The 18,421-nt window shown below is 42.3% G+C and overlaps 1 protein-coding gene across 1 annotated transcript in view; it reads left to right on the top strand.

The window, feature by feature from the left end:
• The window catches only part of DNA2 (DNA replication helicase/nuclease 2), a 62,099-nt gene extending 44,086 nt beyond the window's left edge, over positions 1-18,013 (top strand). The window contains exons 14-21 of the mRNA XM_025395920.1: positions 409-633; positions 6,770-6,963; positions 7,056-7,145; positions 7,231-7,435; positions 12,109-12,198; positions 12,791-12,973; positions 15,203-15,349; positions 16,979-18,013. Coding sequence (XP_025251705.1) covers positions 409-633; positions 6,770-6,963; positions 7,056-7,145; positions 7,231-7,435; positions 12,109-12,198; positions 12,791-12,973; positions 15,203-15,349; positions 16,979-17,047 — 1,203 coding nt within the window. The 3' untranslated portion in view covers positions 17,048-18,013. The remainder of the gene's footprint in view (positions 1-408; positions 634-6,769; positions 6,964-7,055; positions 7,146-7,230; positions 7,436-12,108; positions 12,199-12,790; positions 12,974-15,202; positions 15,350-16,978) is intronic.
• The last annotated feature ends 408 nt before the right edge of the window (positions 18,014-18,421 follow it).

Raw genomic sequence — 18,421 nt, forward strand, 5'->3', positions numbered from 1 at the left:
CCTCCTGGGCTGAAACAGTCCTCGTTCCCGAGCCTCCCAAGTAGTTGGGACCACAGGGGTGTACCACCTCACCTGGCTAATTAAAAAAAAAATTTTTTAAAAGAGATGGGATCTCACTTTGTTGCCCAGGCCAGTCTTGAATTTCTGGGTTCAAGTGATCCACTTGCCTCAGCCTCCCAAAGTGCTGGGATTACGAGCATGAGCCACCATGCCTGGCCTATGACATATTATTGATGTATTATTAATAACATATAATATTGTCATGTGATTTTTGTAAAATGTTTTGGCTTCATAATTTTTTTAAAATCAGCTCTTAGATATGGTTCTTGTTAAATTTATAAACATGTTAAAAATTATCTGGAATTAAAAGTAAGGCTGTTTTTTCTTTTTTCTCTTACCCATTATTAGGTAAGAATTCTCTATGCCTGTGGTTTTAGCGTTTTGTTGACCAGCTATACACACTCTGCTGTTGACAATATTCTTTTGAAGTTAGCCAAGTTTAAAATAGGATTTTTGCGTTTGGGTCAGACTCAGAAGGTTCATCCAGCTATCCAGCAATTTACAGAGCAAGAAATTTGCAGATCAAAGTCCATTAAATCCTTAGCTCTTCTAGAAGAACTCTACAATAGTCAAGTAAGCACAATTATTGTATAATAATACTAACAGTTAATGTCCACAGCCAGAATGAGGGGAGAAACTCTGGTGATTTTAGTCACATTGACTGAATTTGCACATGTTATATGTACTATACGACCAGTTTATTGCCTTATAGTTTGCTGTTTCCTTCTGAACTGAAATAAGATTTTGGGTTTATTATTTAGGGCTCTCTTCTAGTTTCAAATATCCTAGAAAACTGGTAATTATCAGGATTTCAGCCAGGCGTGGTGGCTCACGCTTGTAATCCCAGCACTTTGGGAGTCCGAGGTGGGCGGATCATGATGTCAAGAGTTCGAGACCAGCCTGGCCAACATAGTGAAACCCTGTCTGTACTAAAAATACAAAAAAAATTACCCGGGTGTGATGGCGGGTGCCTGTAATTCCAGCTACTTGGGAGGTTGAGGCAAGGATAATCGCTTGAACCTGGGAGGCAGAGGTTGAAGTGAGCCGAGATTGCGCCACTGCACTCCAGCCGAGGCGACAATGCGAGACTCCAGCTCAAAAAAAAAAAAAAAAAAAAAAAAAAATCAGGGTTTCTTAGCAAGTTTGAATTAGAAGCAATGGTACTTAATAGTCTTGTGATGACTGTTTCTAGGCTTTTATATAGAACCTAACTTTTATTTTATTTTGTTATTTAATGTTTATTTATACTGGCAGTTCTTTTTTTTTTTTTTTTTTTTGAGACAGAGTCTGGCTCTGCCGCCCAGGCTGGAGTGCAGTGGCTGGATCTCAGCTCACTGCAAGCTCCGCCTCCCGGGTTCACGCCATTCTCCTGCCTCAGCCTCCCGAGTAGCTGGGACTACAGGCACCCGCCACCTCGCCCGGCTAGTTTTTTGTATTTTTTATTAGAGACGGGGTTTCACCATGTTAGCCAGGATGGTCTCGATCTTCTGACCTTGTGATCCGCCCGTCTCGGCCTCCCGAAGTGCTGGGATTACAGGCTTGAGCCACCGCGCCCGGCCTATACTGCTGTCGCCCAGGCTGGAGTGCACCAGCGCAATCTCGGCTCACTGCAAGGTTTGCCTCCCGGGTTCACGCCATTCTCCTGCTTCAGCCTCCTGAGTAGCTGGGACTACAGGTGCCCGCCACCACGCCCGGCTAATTTTTTTTTTTTTTTTTAGATGGAGTTTCGCTCTTGTTGCCCAGGCTGGGCAATGGTGCCATCTCAGCTCACCACAGCCTCCGCCTCCTGGGTTCAAGTGATTCTTCTGCTTCAGCCTCCCAAGTAGCTGGGATTTACAGGCATGCGTGACCACACCATGCTAATTTTGTATTTTTAATAGAGGTGTGGTTTCTCCATGTTGGTCAGGCTAATCTCGCACTCCCGGCCTCAGGTTACCCTCCTGCCTCGGCCTCCCAAAGCGCTGGGATTACAGGCGTGAACTACCGCGCCCGGCTTTTTTTTTTTTTTTTTTTTCTTTTAAGCGAACCTTCCATCAAGTAGCTGGGATTATGGGTGCGGCTGTAGTGCCTGGTTTAACTGATATTTTTGTCTTTAAAAAATTTCCCAAGAATTAGATTTAATAGATTGTTCCTTTACCTTTACCTCCTTTGTCTAATCCTAGCATATTTTTGTCTAATATCTGTTCCTGTTATTTATAAATTTAGAACTGGCTAAGATGTATATCGGGTTAACATTTTTATTAAATTAAATGTTTTATTTTAAGGTAATTGTAGATTCACATGCAGTTGTAAGAAATACTAGAGAGAGCCTGTGTCGCCTTTATCCAGTGGTGACATCTTGCAAATCTGTAGTACAATGTCACACCCAGGATGTTGACATTGATACAGTCCCTATTCTATTACCACAAGATTCCTTATGTTGCACTTTTATAGTTGTATCCACTTCTGTCCTGCCTTGCCCCTCTTTAACCTCTGACAGCCATAACTCTGAGACTCTGATCTCCATTTTGATAATTTGGTCGTTGGAGAATGTTACCTAAATGCAGTAGCCTTTTGGGATTGGTGTTTTTCACTTAGCCTGATTCTCCGGAGCTTCCCCTAGATAGTTGTATCTATTAATAGTTTGTTCCTTTTTGTTGCCAAGTATTTTTCCAAAATATGGATGTACTGCATTGTGTTTAAGCATTCACCCTCTGAAAATCTGGATTGTTTCCAGTTTTCAGATATTATGAATAAAGCTGCTGTAAACACTCATGTTACAGGTTTTTGTGTAACGTTAAGTCTTCATTTCCCTGGGATAAATTCCCAGTAGTACGATTTCTGAATTGATTAGTAGTTGCGTGTTCATTTTTTTTTTTTTTTAATCTGCCAAACTGTTTTTCTAAGTAGGAACATTTTACATGTATGAGTGATCTCCTCAGCATTTGGTGGCGATACTATTTTTTTTAAAATTTTTTTCTGAGATGGAGTCTTGCTCTGGCACCCAGGCTGGAGTGCAGTGGTGCAATCTGAGGTCACTGCAACCTTCGCCTCCCGGATTCAAGCAATTCTGCTGCCTCAGCCTCCTGAGTAGCTAGGATTACAGGCATGTGCCACCACGCCTGGCTAATTTTGTTGTATTTTTAGTAGAGATGGGGTTTCACCATGTTGGCCAGGCTGGTCTTGAACTCCCGACCTCATGATCCACCTGCTTTGACCTCCCAAAGTGCTGGGATTAGAGGCGTGAGCCACCATGCCCAACTGATACTATTTTTAATTTTAGCCATTTTGGTAGGTGTTTGGAGATTTTAATTTGCATTTACCCAGTAGTTAAAATGTGTGTGTGTGTGTGTGTGTGTGTGTGTGTGTGTATGTGTGTATGTATGTTTGAGACAAGGTCTTGCTCTGTTGCCCAGGCTGGAGTGCACTGGTGAGACCACGGCTCACTGCAGCCCTGACTTATTGGGCTCAAGTGATCTTTCTGCCTCAGCCTCCTGAGTAGCTGGAACTATACAGGCATGTACCACCACGCCTGCCTAAATATTTTAAATTTTTTTATGTTGTCCAGGCTGATCTTGAACTCCTGGGCTCACGTGATCCTCCTACCTCTGTCTGCCTCCCAAAGTGTTGGAATTACAGGTGTGAGCCAGTGTATCCAGCCATAATGTAGTGGGGTTTTTTTTTGTTTTGTTTTTGAGACGGAGTTTCCCTGTTACTGCCCAGGCTGGAGTGCAGTGGCGTGATCTTGGCTCACTGCAACCTCTGCCTCCCAGGTTCAAGTGATTCTCCTGCCTCAGCCTCCCAAGTAGCTGGGATTACAGGCATGCGCCACATGTTTTTTTTTTTTTTTTTTTTGTTTTTTTTTTTTTTTTTTTTTTTTTTTTTTTTTTAGTAGAGACAGGGTTTTACCATGTTGGCCAGGCTGGTCTCGAACTCCTGACCTCAGGTGATCCACCCGCCTCAGGCTCCCAAAGTGCTGGGAGTATAGGCTTGAGCCACTGCACCCGGCCCATAATGAGGTTTTCATGTGCTTATTTGTCATCTGTATCTCCTCTTCATGTTTTTGCCCATTTTGGATTATATGCTTTGTAGTGTTGAGTTTTGAGAATTTTTAAGATGTATATTCTAATAGTAGCCCTTTAATGGATATGTGGTTTGCAGGTATTTTCTCTCACTCTATCACTTGCTTTTTATCCTCCTCATAGGGTCTTATGCAGAGCAAAAGGTGGTTTTATTTATTTATTTATTTTTTGAGACAGACAACTTACTGTGTCACCCAGGCTGGAGTGCAGTGGTGTGATCTCCACTCACTGCAACCTCTGCCTCCCAGGTTCAAGCAATTCTCCTGCCTCAGCCTTTCAAGTAACTGGGACTACAGGCATGAGCTACCATGCCTGGCTAATTTTTGTATTTTTAGTAGAGATGAGGTTTTGCTGTGTTGGCCAGGCTGGTCTCAAGCTCCTGACCTCAGGTGATCCTCTTGCCTCAGCCTCCCAAAGTGCTGGGATTACAGGCATGAGCCACTGTACCTGGCCGCAAAAGGTTTTTTTTGAGGAAGTCCGGTATATAAATTTTTTTCTTTTATAGATTATACTTTTGGTCTCAAGTCTAAGAACTCTGTCTGGCCCCAGATGCTGAAGGTTTTCTTTTTTGAGACAGAATCTTCCTCTGTCACCCAAGCTGGAGTGCAATGGCCCGATCTTGGCTTGCTGTAACCTCTGCCTCCCAGGTTCAAATGATTCTCATGCCTCAGCTTCCCAAGTAGCTGGGACTACAGGCATGCACTACCATGCCTGGTTAATTTTTTGTATTTTTATTAAATACAAAATATAACCACCTTGCTCCGATGAGTACCCACATGGGCGGTTGTGCTGTTGGCCTACTCATGCTGCACCTGCTTGATGTAGATGACATATTTCTTTCTGTACACCTGGACTGCCTTGCCAATTTGCTGACCTTTGTAGTGTCCTTGAACTACCTGGACCTCGTCATCCTTGCGGATGGACATGGAGTGGACATCGTACTTCTGCCACAGCTCCTTGGAGAGCGGGATGACATGATCTTCCTGTGCACGTGCAAGGAGGCATTGAAGTGACGTTTGTGGTTTTTGCTGCGGTCCAAGGTCACGAAGGGACTGAACTTCATGGTGACCCTCTGGCTACCAGCGGCCTCAGGCTTGTTTTGTTTTGTTTTGTTTTGAGACAGTGACATACTTTGTCACCCAGGCTGGAGTGCAGTGGCATGATCATGGCTCACTGCAGCCTCGACCTCCTTGGCTCAAGTGATCCTCCTGCCTCAGCCCTCCAAGTAGGTGGGACTATAGATGTATGCCACCATGCTCAGCTTATTTTAGTATTTTTTGTAGAGACAGGTTTTCACCGTGTTGCTCGGGTTGGTCTCAAACTCCTGAGCTCCAGCAATCTGCCCACCTTGGTCTCCCAAAGTGTTGGGATTACAGGCGTGAGCCACTGCGCCTGGCCCAGTTATCATATTTTTAGTTCTAAAATTTCCATTTGGCTCCTTTTATCTTCTATTTATTGACCGAGACTTTGTTTTTTGATTCATATTCAAGTGTGTTCATAATCACTCGTTAAAATGTTGTTACCATGCCTACTTTAAAATCTTGGTCAGATAGTTCTGACATCTCTGTCATTCTGGTGTCGGCATTTATAGATTGTCATCTTTTTTCATTGAGCTTGAGATTTTCCTGGTTCATCTTATAATGATTGTTTTTTTATTGAAACATGAGCATATTTTATTGTGACTGAAAACTTCTGTTTTAGCTGGCTTCCTCTCACACTGCCGTGGTGGGGGAAGAGGGGGTACCATTTCATTACTGCCAGGTGGGAATCAGAGTCTGGGTTCCCCACTCAGTCCTCTATGACCAAAATGCGAGGTTCCTCATTACCGCTGGGTCTGCTTGGTAGGGGTGGAAGTCTAGGCTTCTGATGTGGTCTCTACTAATATGTGGGGTTGGTACCAGTTACCAGTCACCAGGGATGAAAGACCTGACTCTACTTGGCTTTCTCTGACACCAGTCTGGTGGGGTGTGGGGCACCTTGTTACAGCCTTGAGAAGGGCAGAGATCTACCCTCCTCAGTGTTTGCTGGTGTCTGTGGTTGTGGGGCTGTACGTTTTTTCCTGCGATATGTGGCTAGAGTGGTTATTGTGTGAAAATTTTCTGTCTAGCTAGGCTTTCCCTTTCCTGTTCCTTCAGCTAAAGAGAGCAGACTTTGGTTGCAGCTGTTTTTAGTCAGCACCCACTGGTGTTTCTGGGTTGTGGCTCTCTCAGTTCCAAATCTGGGATCTATGAGGCAAAAAGAAAGCCCAGGGAATCAACTACCATGTTGTTTCTTTGGTCCTAAGCTCCCTAGCTAGTCTGCCTTCTGTCCACCTTTCAGAGTCTTCTTTTGTTTGTTTTATATACATAATGCATAAGGATTTTAGTTGTGTTTGTGGAAAGAATAAGGCAAAGTACTCCATTTTCCCAGAAGCAACGTCCTGGTTGACATTAAGAAAAAAAAAAACAACCTAATTAACTTACTGCCTCTTGAATGTTCCAGATTTCCACAGGGAAATATCCGAAAGTGAGCATTGGAATTAAATAATATCGAAGAATTCCTGATGCCATAGAACAAAAACCTTTTGATCTTTTCATTTCAAAAATGAGAGAAACAAAACTACATTTCTTTTACATATTAAATAACTGATCTGTTTTCCTTGTTTTTAGCTTATAGTTGCAACAACATGTATGGGAATAAACCATCCAATATTCTCCCGTAAAATTTTTGATTTTTGTATTGTGGATGAAGCCTCTCAAATCAGCCAACCAATTTGTCTGGGCCCACTTTTTTTTTCACGGAGATTTGTGTTAGTAGGGGACCATCAGCAGCTTCCTCCCCTGGTGCTAAACCGTGAAGCAAGGTAGGCAGACATTTAAGTGTTAATTTTGAACCAGATTCTTTTCAAGGAGCATATTTAGTACACTGATAAATCTGAATCTGATTTGTTGACAGAGCTCTTGGCATGAGTGAAAGCTTATTCAAGAGGCTGGAGCAGAGTAAGAATGCTGTTGTACAGTTAACCGTGCAGTACAGAATGAACAGGTATTTGTAACAGTGTTAGCTGGGAGTGGTTTTCATATTTGTTTCCGTCTGCCGAAACTAACATTATCTTTTGTAATTCCCTTAGTAAAATTATGTCCTTAAGTAATAAACTGACCTATGAGGGCAAGCTGGAGTGTGGATCAGACAAAGTGGCCAATGCAGTGATAAACCTACCTCACTTTAAAGATGTGAAACTGGACCTGGAATTTTATGCTGACTATTCTGATAATCCTTGGCTGATGGGAGTATTTGAACCCAACAATCCTGTTTGTTTTCTTAATACAGACAAGGTAAAAAAAATTTTTTTCTCTTTAGTTTTTGTCATTTTGTCTTATTATTTAAATTTCTCAGTTTGCATTAGCATATGCCCTGATTAGAGCTTATCAGTTAAAAGGCAAAACTAGGCCGGGCACGGTGGCTCACACCTGTAATCCCAGCACTTTGGAAGGCCAAGGTGGGCGGATCACAAGGTCAGGAGTTCAAGACCAGCCTGGCCAATATGGTGAAACTCTGTCTCTACTAAAAATACAAAAATTAGCTGGACATGGTGGCAGGCGCCTGTAATCCCAGCTACTCAGGAGACTGAGGTATGAGAATTGCTTCAACCTGGGAGGCAGAGGTTGCAGTGAGCCGAGATTGTGCCAATGCACTCCAGCCTGGGTGACAGAGTAAGACTCCATCTCGGGGGGGAAATAAAGGCAAAACTAATGTACTTCTCACACTTCAACCCAAAATAGTCTTTTCTTTCTTTTTCCTTTCTTTTTCTTTTTCTTTTTTTGAGACACAGTCTTGCTCTGTTGCCCAAGTGGCACGATCTTGGCTCACTGCAACTTCCTCCTCCCAGATTCAAGCGATTCTCCTGCCTCAGCCACCCAGGTAGCTGGGATTACAGGCACCCACCACCACACTGGCTAATTTTGTATTTTTACTAGAGATAGGGTTTCATCATGTTGGCCAGGTTGGTCTTGAACTCCTGGTTTCAAATGATCTGCCTGCTTCGGCCTCCCACAGTGCTGGGATTATAGGTGTGAGCCAATGTGCCTGGCCCAAAATAGTCTTTCTTTCTATAGGTTGAATATTTTTGGGGGGAGGTTTATTCTGGAGGTCAGTAGATGTCAAAATTGACTTTTGAAGAAGGAAAGTCACAAAGTGAACTCAAGGGTATAATTCTATTTCCTAGAAAAGGAATTTGCACTGATACTATCAAAGGGCTGGATTTACAAATGGACAGTGACTATAATAAATCGATGTCCTTTTAAAGACTTTTTTAAAAAATAGACTTTAAGGCCAGGCACAGTGGCTCATAGCTGTAATCCCAGCACTTTAGGAGGCCAAGGTGGGTGGATCACCTGGGGTCAGGAGTTCGAGACCAGTCTGGCCAACATGACGAAACCCCATCTCTACTAAAAATACAAAACTTAGTTGGGTGTGGGGTGCCTGTAGTCCCAGCTACTTGGGAGGCTGAGGCAGGAGAATTGCTTGAACCTGGGAGGCGGAGGTTGTGGTGAGCTGAGATCACACCACTGCACTCTAGCCTGGGTGACAGAGTGAAACTCCGTCTCAAAAAAAAAAAAAAAAGGTTTTATTTTCTTTTGGAACAGTTTTAGGTTCATAGCAAAATTATGTGGAAGGTACGGAGGTTTCTTATAACCTCCCTCCCCCACAAATGCACGCGAAGACCTTTTTACAAACCAATCATTAAACAGAAATCTGCATAAGGACTTTTTTTTTTTTTTTGAGACAGAGTCTTGCTCTGTCACCCAGGCTGGAGTGCAGTGGTGCAATCTCAGCTCACTGCAACGTCCACCTCCCAGGTTGAAGCAATTCTGCCTCAGCCTCCCAAGCAGCTGGGATTACAGGCAAACATGACCACGCCTAGCCAATTTTTTGTATTTTTATTAGAGACAGGGTTTCACCATGTTGGCCAGGCTGGTGTCAAACTCCTGGCCTCAAGTGATATGCCCTCTTCCACTGCCCCAAGTGCTAGGATTACAGCCGTGAGCCACGGTGCCTGGCCTTTCACAAGGACTTTAAATGACTTGATTCTTATTTCTGGGAACTAAGAATTAAGTTTTTACCCTATATTTCTACATTTTGCTTTATGTAGTGTTTCTCAGCATTGAGTTGGAAGTCTTTACATAAGTTCAAATAAAAATATAGTAACCATCTGGGCTTGGTGGCTCATGCCTATAATCCTGCAACTTTGGGAGGCTGAGGCAGGAGAATCACTTGAGGCCAGGAGTTCAGGGCCAGCCTGGGCAACATAGTGAGACCCTGTTCCTAAAAAAAAGAAAAAAAATTTCTTTATAAAATTATCTAGATGTGCCTGGGCATGGTGGCTCATGCCTATAATCCCAGCACTTTGGGAGGCTGAGGCAGGCGGATGATTTGAGTTCAGGAGTTCAAAACCAGCCTGACCAACATGGTGAAACCCTGTCTCTACTAAAAATATAAAAAAATTATCCGGGTATGGTGCTTGCCTGTAGTCCCAGCTACTCAGGGGGCTTGAGGTAGGAGAATCGCTTGAACCCGGGAGACAGAGGTTGCAGTGAGCCAAGATCACGCCGCTGCACTCTAGCTTGGGCGACAGAGCGAGACTCTGTCTCCGAACTTAAAAAAAAAAATTATCTGGTGTGGCATTGTGCACCTGCAGTCCTAGCTACTTAGGAGGCTGAAGCAGGAGGATCACTGAATTCCAGAGGTTGAAGCTGCCGTGAGCTATGATTGCACCACTGCAATCCAGCTTGGACAACAGAGCAAGACCCTGTCTCAAGAAAATAAAATAAGGATATAGCAACCAATTATATGAGCATATTACTCTAAAATCATTGTCTCCTGTTATTAAGATAGATGGCTGGCGGCCGGGCTCGGTGACTCATGCCTATAATACCAGCACTTTGGGAGGCCAAGGCGGGCAGATCACCTGAGGTCGGGAGTTTGAGACCAGCCTGACCAACGTGGAGAAACCCCGTCTCCACTAAAAGTAGCCGGGTGTGGTGGCACATGCCTGTAATCCCGGTTACTTGGGAGGGTGATACAGGAGAATTGCTTGAACCCAGGAGGCAGAGGTTGCAGAGAGCTGAGATTGCGCCATTGTACTCTGGCCTGGGCAACAAGAGTGAAACTGTCTCAAAAAAAAAAAAAAAAAAGATGGATGGCCGGATTGGGTGGCTCATACCTGCAATCCCAGCACTTTGGAGGCTGAGGCAGGCAGATCACCTGAGTTCAGGAGTTTGAGACCAGCCTGACCAACATGGTGAAACCTCGTCTCTACTAAAAATACAAAAATTAGCTGGGCGTGGTGGCGCACGCCTGTAATCCCAACTACTCAGGATGCTGAGGCAGGAGAATCGCTTGAACCCAGGAGGCTGAGGTTGCAGTGAGCCGAGATCACGCCACTGCCCTTCAGCCTGGGCGACAGAGCGAGATTCCATCTCAAAAATATAAAAATAAAATAAAAAAGATGGATGGATGGAGCCAGCTTGATATGTGTGTGTGTGTGTGTGTGTGTGTGTGTGTGTGTTTGTGTGTTTTTAATGCCCTTGTCTGCATTTCTCAAAGCTGGTTGTTAAAAATAGGGCTCTACTACATGTCTGTGATGGAATTTTCATCTCATAGATACTACCCTTAACAACTCAGGTTGAAGAATTTTATTTTATCTTAACACCTAGGTGCAGGCAGACTTTGGAAAACTGATTCAGATAAACTCATTTCACAAATGACTGCTTTCTTTTTTCTTTTTTTTTTTTTTTTTTGAGACAGAGTCTTGCTCTGTCGCCCAGGCTGGTGCGATCTCGGCTCACTGCAAGCTCCACCTCCCAGGTTTACGCCATCCTCCTGCCTCAGCCTCCCAGGTAGCTGGGACTACAGGCGCCTGCCACCACGCCTGGCTAATTCTTTGTATTTTTGGTAGAGACAGGGTTTCACCTTGTTAGCCAGATGGTCTCGATCTCCTGACCTTGTGATCTGCCTGCCTCAGCCTCCCAAAGTGCTGGGATTACAGGCGTGAGCCACCACACCCGGCCACAAATGACAGTTTTCATAAACCATGATTCTAGCTTACTAATTGTAAGTTGCATTTATTTCCTTCACCAGCGATCGCTCAGAATCTTTATTTTTGCTACTTGGATTTTCTCTTTTTTACCATCAGGATTCCAAGTAAGTTGTACTAAAAATAATCAAGTTTGCTTAGGGATGATGTAGGAGGAAAGTAGTCTTTGAAGAGATGTATCAGGTATGGCAGCAGTTTTATCTGCTCCGTTATTTGTATAAAAGGGGACAAGAAAATGGAAAGAGCATAGATATGAGACCCAGATCTAAGTTTGTTTGTTTCTGAGACAGAGTCTCACTCTGATTCCCAGGCTGGACTCCCAACCTCTGACTCCCAGATTCAAGCGATTTTCCTTCCTCAACCTCCCGAGTAGCTGGGATTACAGGCACGCGCCACCACGCCCAGCTAATTTTTGTATTTTTAGTAGAGACGGAGTTTCACCATGTTGGCCAGGCTGATCTCGAACTCCTGACCTTGTGATCCGCCTGCCTCGGTCTCCCAAAGTGCTGGGATTACAGGCATGAGCCATCGTGCCCAGCCACCCTAAGTTCAAATACTAGTGCCACAGTTTATTGTGAGGCCTTGGGAAAGTTACTTATTCTTTTCTGCCTTTGATTCCTGTAAAATGGGGGATAACAAAGTAAAGTGTGTGAAGTTCAGTGTGTGATCAGCTTTCGTAGGTATTTTAGCCTCAGTCATAGCATGTTTAAGATAGATGGCCTCTGCGTAGCTTTCTGAAAGTGACTAATATTAATATAATTCGTTTCTGTTGATTCTTTCACCTTCATCTTTTAGACAAAGATATTTTTCATCTCCAGATCAGTAGTACAGTCTTTATGGCCACTTGCTTACTTATAGTACTCTTTACTTTAGAGATTGTATTATCAGCAGGCTGTATATTTTTCTACTTAGGTTCCTGCACCAGAACAAGTTGAAAAAGGTGGTGTGAGCAATATAACAGAAGCCAAGGTCATAGTTTTCCTAACCTCCATTTTTATTAAGGTAATTTAGAATTTTCAAGGCTAATAAATATTAAAGTACAGAATAATAGAATATTAGACTGTAAGAAACTTCTGATCTGACATTAACTCTCATTTATTAAGATAAGGGGATTGAAGCCCCATTGTTTTTATTTTGAGAAAATGTATCTAAGACATGTAATATTTTATAATGACATTTGGAGTTTTCATTTACGATAATAACTTTTTGTAATGTCAGCTGATTCTAATTGCGACAATACTGTGACTATTGTCACAGTAGGGATTGGGGATTGGAAACTTTTCTGTGAAATAAATAGCAGAAGGTGAAATGTATTTCTTTGTACTGTGTGTGTGTGAGCACTGTTTTAATGGCATATAATCCATTACATTGCCATGAAACTCTCAAAATTAAGGGAGCAATGTCTAAGGAATTATTTCATCATGGGAAATACGGACAAATTTAGAGCAAATTCAGTAATTGTATTCAGTCTTTGAGATAGGAAAGTGTTATAAACATCAGTTGGTCATATAATGTAAGCATTTAATTATTAAATTCAGACAAGTTTAACTTAATCAGGATTTCTTTCTTTTAAATTGTGTCTTTTTCTATTTAGGCTGGATGCAGTCCCTCTGATATTGGTATTATTGCACCATACAGGCAGCAGTTAAAGATCATCAATGATTTATTGGCACATTCTTCTATTGGAATGGTCGAAGTTAATACAGTAGACAAATACCAAGGAAGGGACAAAAGTATTGTCCTAGTATCTTTTGTTAGAAGTAATAAGGATGGAACTGTGAGTTAATTGTGTTTGCTACTGATTGATTTGGGGCATTTCTCTCTCTTCAAAAAATTGTGGGCCGGGCGCGGTGGCTCACGCCTGTAATCCCAGCCCCCTGGGAGGCCAAGGCGGGTGGATCATCTGAGGTCAGGAGTTTGAGGCCAGCCTGACCAACATGGCGACACCCCATCTCTACTAAAAATACAAAAATTAGCTGGGCGTGGTGGTGTGCGCCTGTATTCCCAGCTACTTGGGAGACTAAGGCAGGAGAATTACTTGAACCCAGGAGGTGGAGGTTGCAGTGAGCAGAAATTGCACCATTGTACTCCAGCCTGGGCAACAGAGCAAGACTCTGTCTCTAAAAAAATAAAAAATAAAAAAATAAATAAAAATTGTGGTTTAACATTGAGAACACGTGGACACAGAGAGGGGAACAACATATACCATGGCCTTTAGGGGCTTGGGGGTGAGGGGAGGGAACTTAACCGACGGGTCAATAAGTGCTGCAAACCGCCATGGCACATGTATATCTATGTAACAAAATTGCACATTCTGCAGATGTATTCCATTTTTTAAAAAAAATAAAATTGTGGTTTAAAAGAACACATAAAATGTATATCTTACCATTTTTTTCTTTTCTTTTTTCTTTCTTTTTTTCTTTTTTGAGACAGCATTTCGTTTTGTCACCCAGGCTGGAGTGCAGTAGTGCGATCTCGGCTCACTGCAACCTTTGCCTCCCAGGTGCAAGTGATTCTTTCGTCTCAGCTTCCCGAGTAGCTGGGATTACAGGCATCCGCCATCATGCCTGGCTAATTTTTGTACTTTTGTAGAGACTGGGTTTCACCATGTTGTCCAGGCTGGTCTCGAATCCCTGACCTCAGGTGATCCACCCGCCTTGGCCTCCCAAAGTGCTGGGATTCCAGGCCTGAGCCACTGTGCCCGGCCCATCTTACCATTTTTAGGTGTACGGTTTAATTAGTGTTAAGTACATTCACACTGTTGTTCAACAATCTCTGGAACTTTTTCATTTTCAAATCTAACTCTGTATTCATGATTAACCACCCATTTTATTCTTCCCCAAGCCCCTGTAACCACCATTCTACATTCTATCTCTGAATTTGACTAATCTAAGTACCTCATATAAGTAGAATCGTACAGTATTTATCTTTTTGTGACTAACTTATTTCACTTAGCCAGCTAGTTCATCCTGTTGTAGTATGTGACAGGATTTCTTTCCTTTTTAAGAATGAATAATACTCCATTGTCTCTATGTACCACATTTTATTTATCCATTCATCTTTCAGATGGAATGGTTGCTTCCACCCCTTGGCTGTTGTATTTGAGGCCTGTTTCATATAAGATCTTCCTTGTATACTTTCAAATTTATAGATAATTGAGGTTTGATTTTTTTTTTTTTCCCCCAAGACAGGATCTGCCTCTGTCACCCTGACTGGAGTGCAATGGCACAATCTCGGCTCACTGTAATGTCCACCTCCCTGGCTCAGTGATTCTCCCATCTCAGCCTCCTGAGTAGCTGGGATTACAGGCATGCACCACCACACCCAGTAAATTTTTAAATTTTTTTGTAAAGATGGCGTTTCGCCATGTTGTACAGGCTGGTGGGTGACTCCCGAGCTCTAGCAATCCTCCTACGTTCATCTCCCAAAATAGTTTTTTTTGTTTGTTTGTTTTCTTATTTTTACCTCTCCTTAGTTCATTTTTCTCAACTGTATAGTATATCCATATGGTTTTAAAATATACATAATAAAAGGTTTCCTTTGTACTCCATCCCTCATCTACTCAGTTCTTACCTCAGATAGTCTCCTTTTTTTTTTTTTTGAGACAGTTTCCCTTTGTCACCCAGGCTGGAGTGTGGAGGCATGGTTATGGCCCACTGCGTCCTTGCCTTGACTTCCTGGGCTCAAGCAGCCCTGGCTCAGTGATCCTCTCATCTCAGCCTCCTGAGTAGCTGGGACCACAGGTGCGCACCACCACGCCTGGCTAATTTTTGTATATTTTGTAGAGATGGGGTCTCACTGTGTTGCACAGGCTGGTCTTGAACTTCTGGTCTCCAGTGATCTACCTGCCTCAGCCTCCCAAAGTGCTGGGATTACAGGCATGAGCCACCATACCTGGCCTCATTCTATTCTTAACTTTGCACAGTTGTCCATTGTATAGGGATGTGTTATAATATATTCAGCCATTCCTTTGAACTTGAATAATTGAAAATTACATTTCTTACAGGTTGGTGAACTCTTGAAAGACTGGCGACGTCTTAATGTTGCTATAACCAGAGCCAAGCATAAACTGATTCTCCTGGGGTGCGTGCCCTCACTAAACTGCTATCCTCCTTTGGAGAAGCTGCTTAATCATTTAAATTCAGAAAAATTAATATCCTTTTTGTTTTGTATATGGTCACATTTGACTGCACTGTTGTGAGTATTTATATACTTGTTTAAATTAAAACTCTATGTTGCATAAGCTGGTCTTGAACTCGTAAGCTCAAGCGATCCCCCCGCCTACGCCTCCCAAAGTGCTGTGATTACAGATGTGAGCCATGGCTCCCGGCCTATAACCTTTTTTTAACCCGGAACAAATGATTAGATTAAAATGGAGTATTATTTATTTTTTAAGATTTTTTTGTTTGTTTTTGTTTTTTAAATACAGGGCCTTGCTTTGCCACCCAGGCTGCAGTGCAGTGATATGATCAGAGCTCACTGAAGCCTCAATCTCCCAGGCTCAAGTGATCTTCCTACCTCAGCCTCCCCAGTAGCTGGGCCCACAGGTGCATACCACCATGCCCAGATAATTTTTGTATTTGTTTTGTAAAGACAGTGTTTCACCATGTTGCCCAGGCTGGTTTTGAACACCTGGGCTTAAGTGATTCACTCGCCTCCTCCCAAAGTGCTGGGACTACAGGTGTCAGCCACCACACTCAGCCGTTTTTTTCCCCAAGAAGTGGTGCCTAACTTCACTCAGGCTGGAGTGTAGTGGTGGGATCACTGCTCACTGCAGCCTTGACCTCCTGGACTCCCACCTTAGCCTTCCCAGTAGCTGGGACCACAGGTATGTACCACCATGCCTGGCTAATTTTTAAAATTTTTAGTAGAGAGGAGGTGAGCCACTGCACCTGGCCTTAAGATAAATCATTTTTAAAAAATGTGTATGGGCTGGGCGCAGTGACTCACGCCTGTAATCCCAGCACTTTGGGAGGCCGAAGCAGGTGGATCGCAAGGTTGAGATTGAGACTATCCTGGCTAACACGGTGAAATCCTGTCTGTACTAAAAATACAAAAATTAGTTGGTCATGGTGACGTGCGCCTGTAGTCCCAGCTACTCAGGAGGCTGAGGCAGGAGAATCGCTTGCACCCGGGAGGCGGAGGTTGCAGTGAGCTGAGATTGCGCCATTGCATTCTAGCCTGACGACAGGGCAAGACTCCATCTCAAACAAACAAACAAACAAACAAAAAAAGTGTATGAAGTTCTTAGGCTTCATAAGAACTTTGTACTTCTTATGAAGGTATGAATTAGGCTAAGATAAATAACTGAGGCCAGGCGCAGTAGCTCACGCTTGTAATCCCAGCACTTTGGGAGGCCAAGACAGGCAGATTACCTGAGGTTGGGAGTTTGACACTAGCCTGACCAACATGGAGAAACCCTGTCTCTACTAAAAATACAAAATTAGCTGGGCATGGTGGCGCATGCCTGTAATCCCAGCTACTCGGGAGGCTGAGGCAGGAGAATCTCTTGAACTCGGGAGGCAGAGGTTGCGGTGAGCCGAAATCGCACCATTGCACTCCAGCCTGGGCAACAAGAGCAAAACTCTGTCTCAAAAACAAAAAAAGAAAAAAGATAAATAACTCTTATGGCTTAAGGGCGTAATTATTCATAGAATGCCATAAAGATCTGTATTTTTTTTTTTGTGGTCCTGTAAATCAGATTACAAAATATTAAATAATAACGTCATAAATTTATGCCATTCTGTATTGTGCTAAATATTTCTTCCTTAATTTATTTTACATCATTGATCTTCCATCAAGAGAACATGGAAGTCTTTGCCACATATTGGGTGACTTTCAAAGAGAATAAAACACTATTTCCCTTGCCTTTTCATACTAGGGCAGTATCTCCTCTAGCTCGTGCCTATACAGAAAATTCTATCACCATACAAAATTTCATGCAGTATTTATGTTTTTAAGCACAGGTGTACCCAAAACTGTGAAAAGTCTAAATTTATGGGTTCTATACATGTATTTTTGCCTGACCTAGAGAAAGAGCTTGATAAATTTTTACCAGCTTTGAAGATGGATTAACTTTTGACTTTGGGCTTTAAACTTTTAAGTCAGACATTTCAGGACTAATTTGATTTTGTAGATATCATTGTAAGAACTTTATTTGAAAGACTTGATAAAGGGATTTGATTTGTTTTCATCATTTAAGCACAGTCTTGTGATGATGAGAATGTAAGTGTGATTCTTTTCTGTATTTTGAGGTCCCTAATCCAAAGGCCATTTTGCTAGGATTTTTTCTGCTATCAGATGTGTTTTCACTCTAAACCTAGTCTTTTATGACATGAATTGATTACTTCCTGTTAACTTTCTATCCTCCCTTACTATCCCCCTTTTTTGTTTTCAGTATTCAGTATTTCGGTATTCTAGAGTGGATTTTGATATAAAAGAAAATAATTCTTACATCGTCTTTTGCAACAAATATTGTTTTCTGAATTGATAACAAATTTAAAAAGTAGATTCCTATTTTCACATATGTTCATATGCCCCTATGTTTGGGGGCATCACTCAGTTTTCCCTTTTTGTGTAAAGATGTTTTGTAAAACAAAATAGCCTCAAGATGATTAATTATTTATATGGGAACAGATTTTAACCTTAAAGGGTTAAAAGATCTGGGGTAACAGATCTTCTGGGGGTTGGAAATCTTCCATTTCTCTTGAGGGTTTTTTTTTAATGAATGCTAAATATGTTAAAATTTTTGTTTCTACCTCATGTGTTTTTTTAAATTATTACTTGAAGTTTTTTAATAAATTTTTTTACTAATGGATCTTACTGTGTCAATTATTAATACTGAATAGTAATTAAACTCAGGGTTATCATAGTGACAAGTGAATAGTTTAATAGTAATTAAACTCAGGGTTCTAATAGTGACAAGTGAAGTATTGATCATGCTGGAAAGCTGAAACCAAGCAGCACTGATATTATTAAGAGATTTATGAAGGGCACCCAGGATGGGCTTGTTCATGGAGAGGTTATAGATCAGATAGGACAAACGGGAGAGGTTGCTGTGATGAAACGTAAATATTGGTTAGATATAATGAGAGTTTAAATCAGGAAGGAATCTGATAGTAATTTCAGTTTCTGGGAATGAAATGAATAAGAAAGTCCTTTTGCTTCATTACAGGTTCATATGGCTGGAAAAGTAAAGCTCCATAGAAGAGAACCTGGGGATGTG

This window comes from Theropithecus gelada, chromosome 9 (assembly GCF_003255815.1).
Source record: "Theropithecus gelada isolate Dixy chromosome 9, Tgel_1.0, whole genome shotgun sequence".
Lineage (NCBI taxonomy): Eukaryota > Metazoa > Chordata > Mammalia > Primates > Cercopithecidae > Theropithecus > Theropithecus gelada.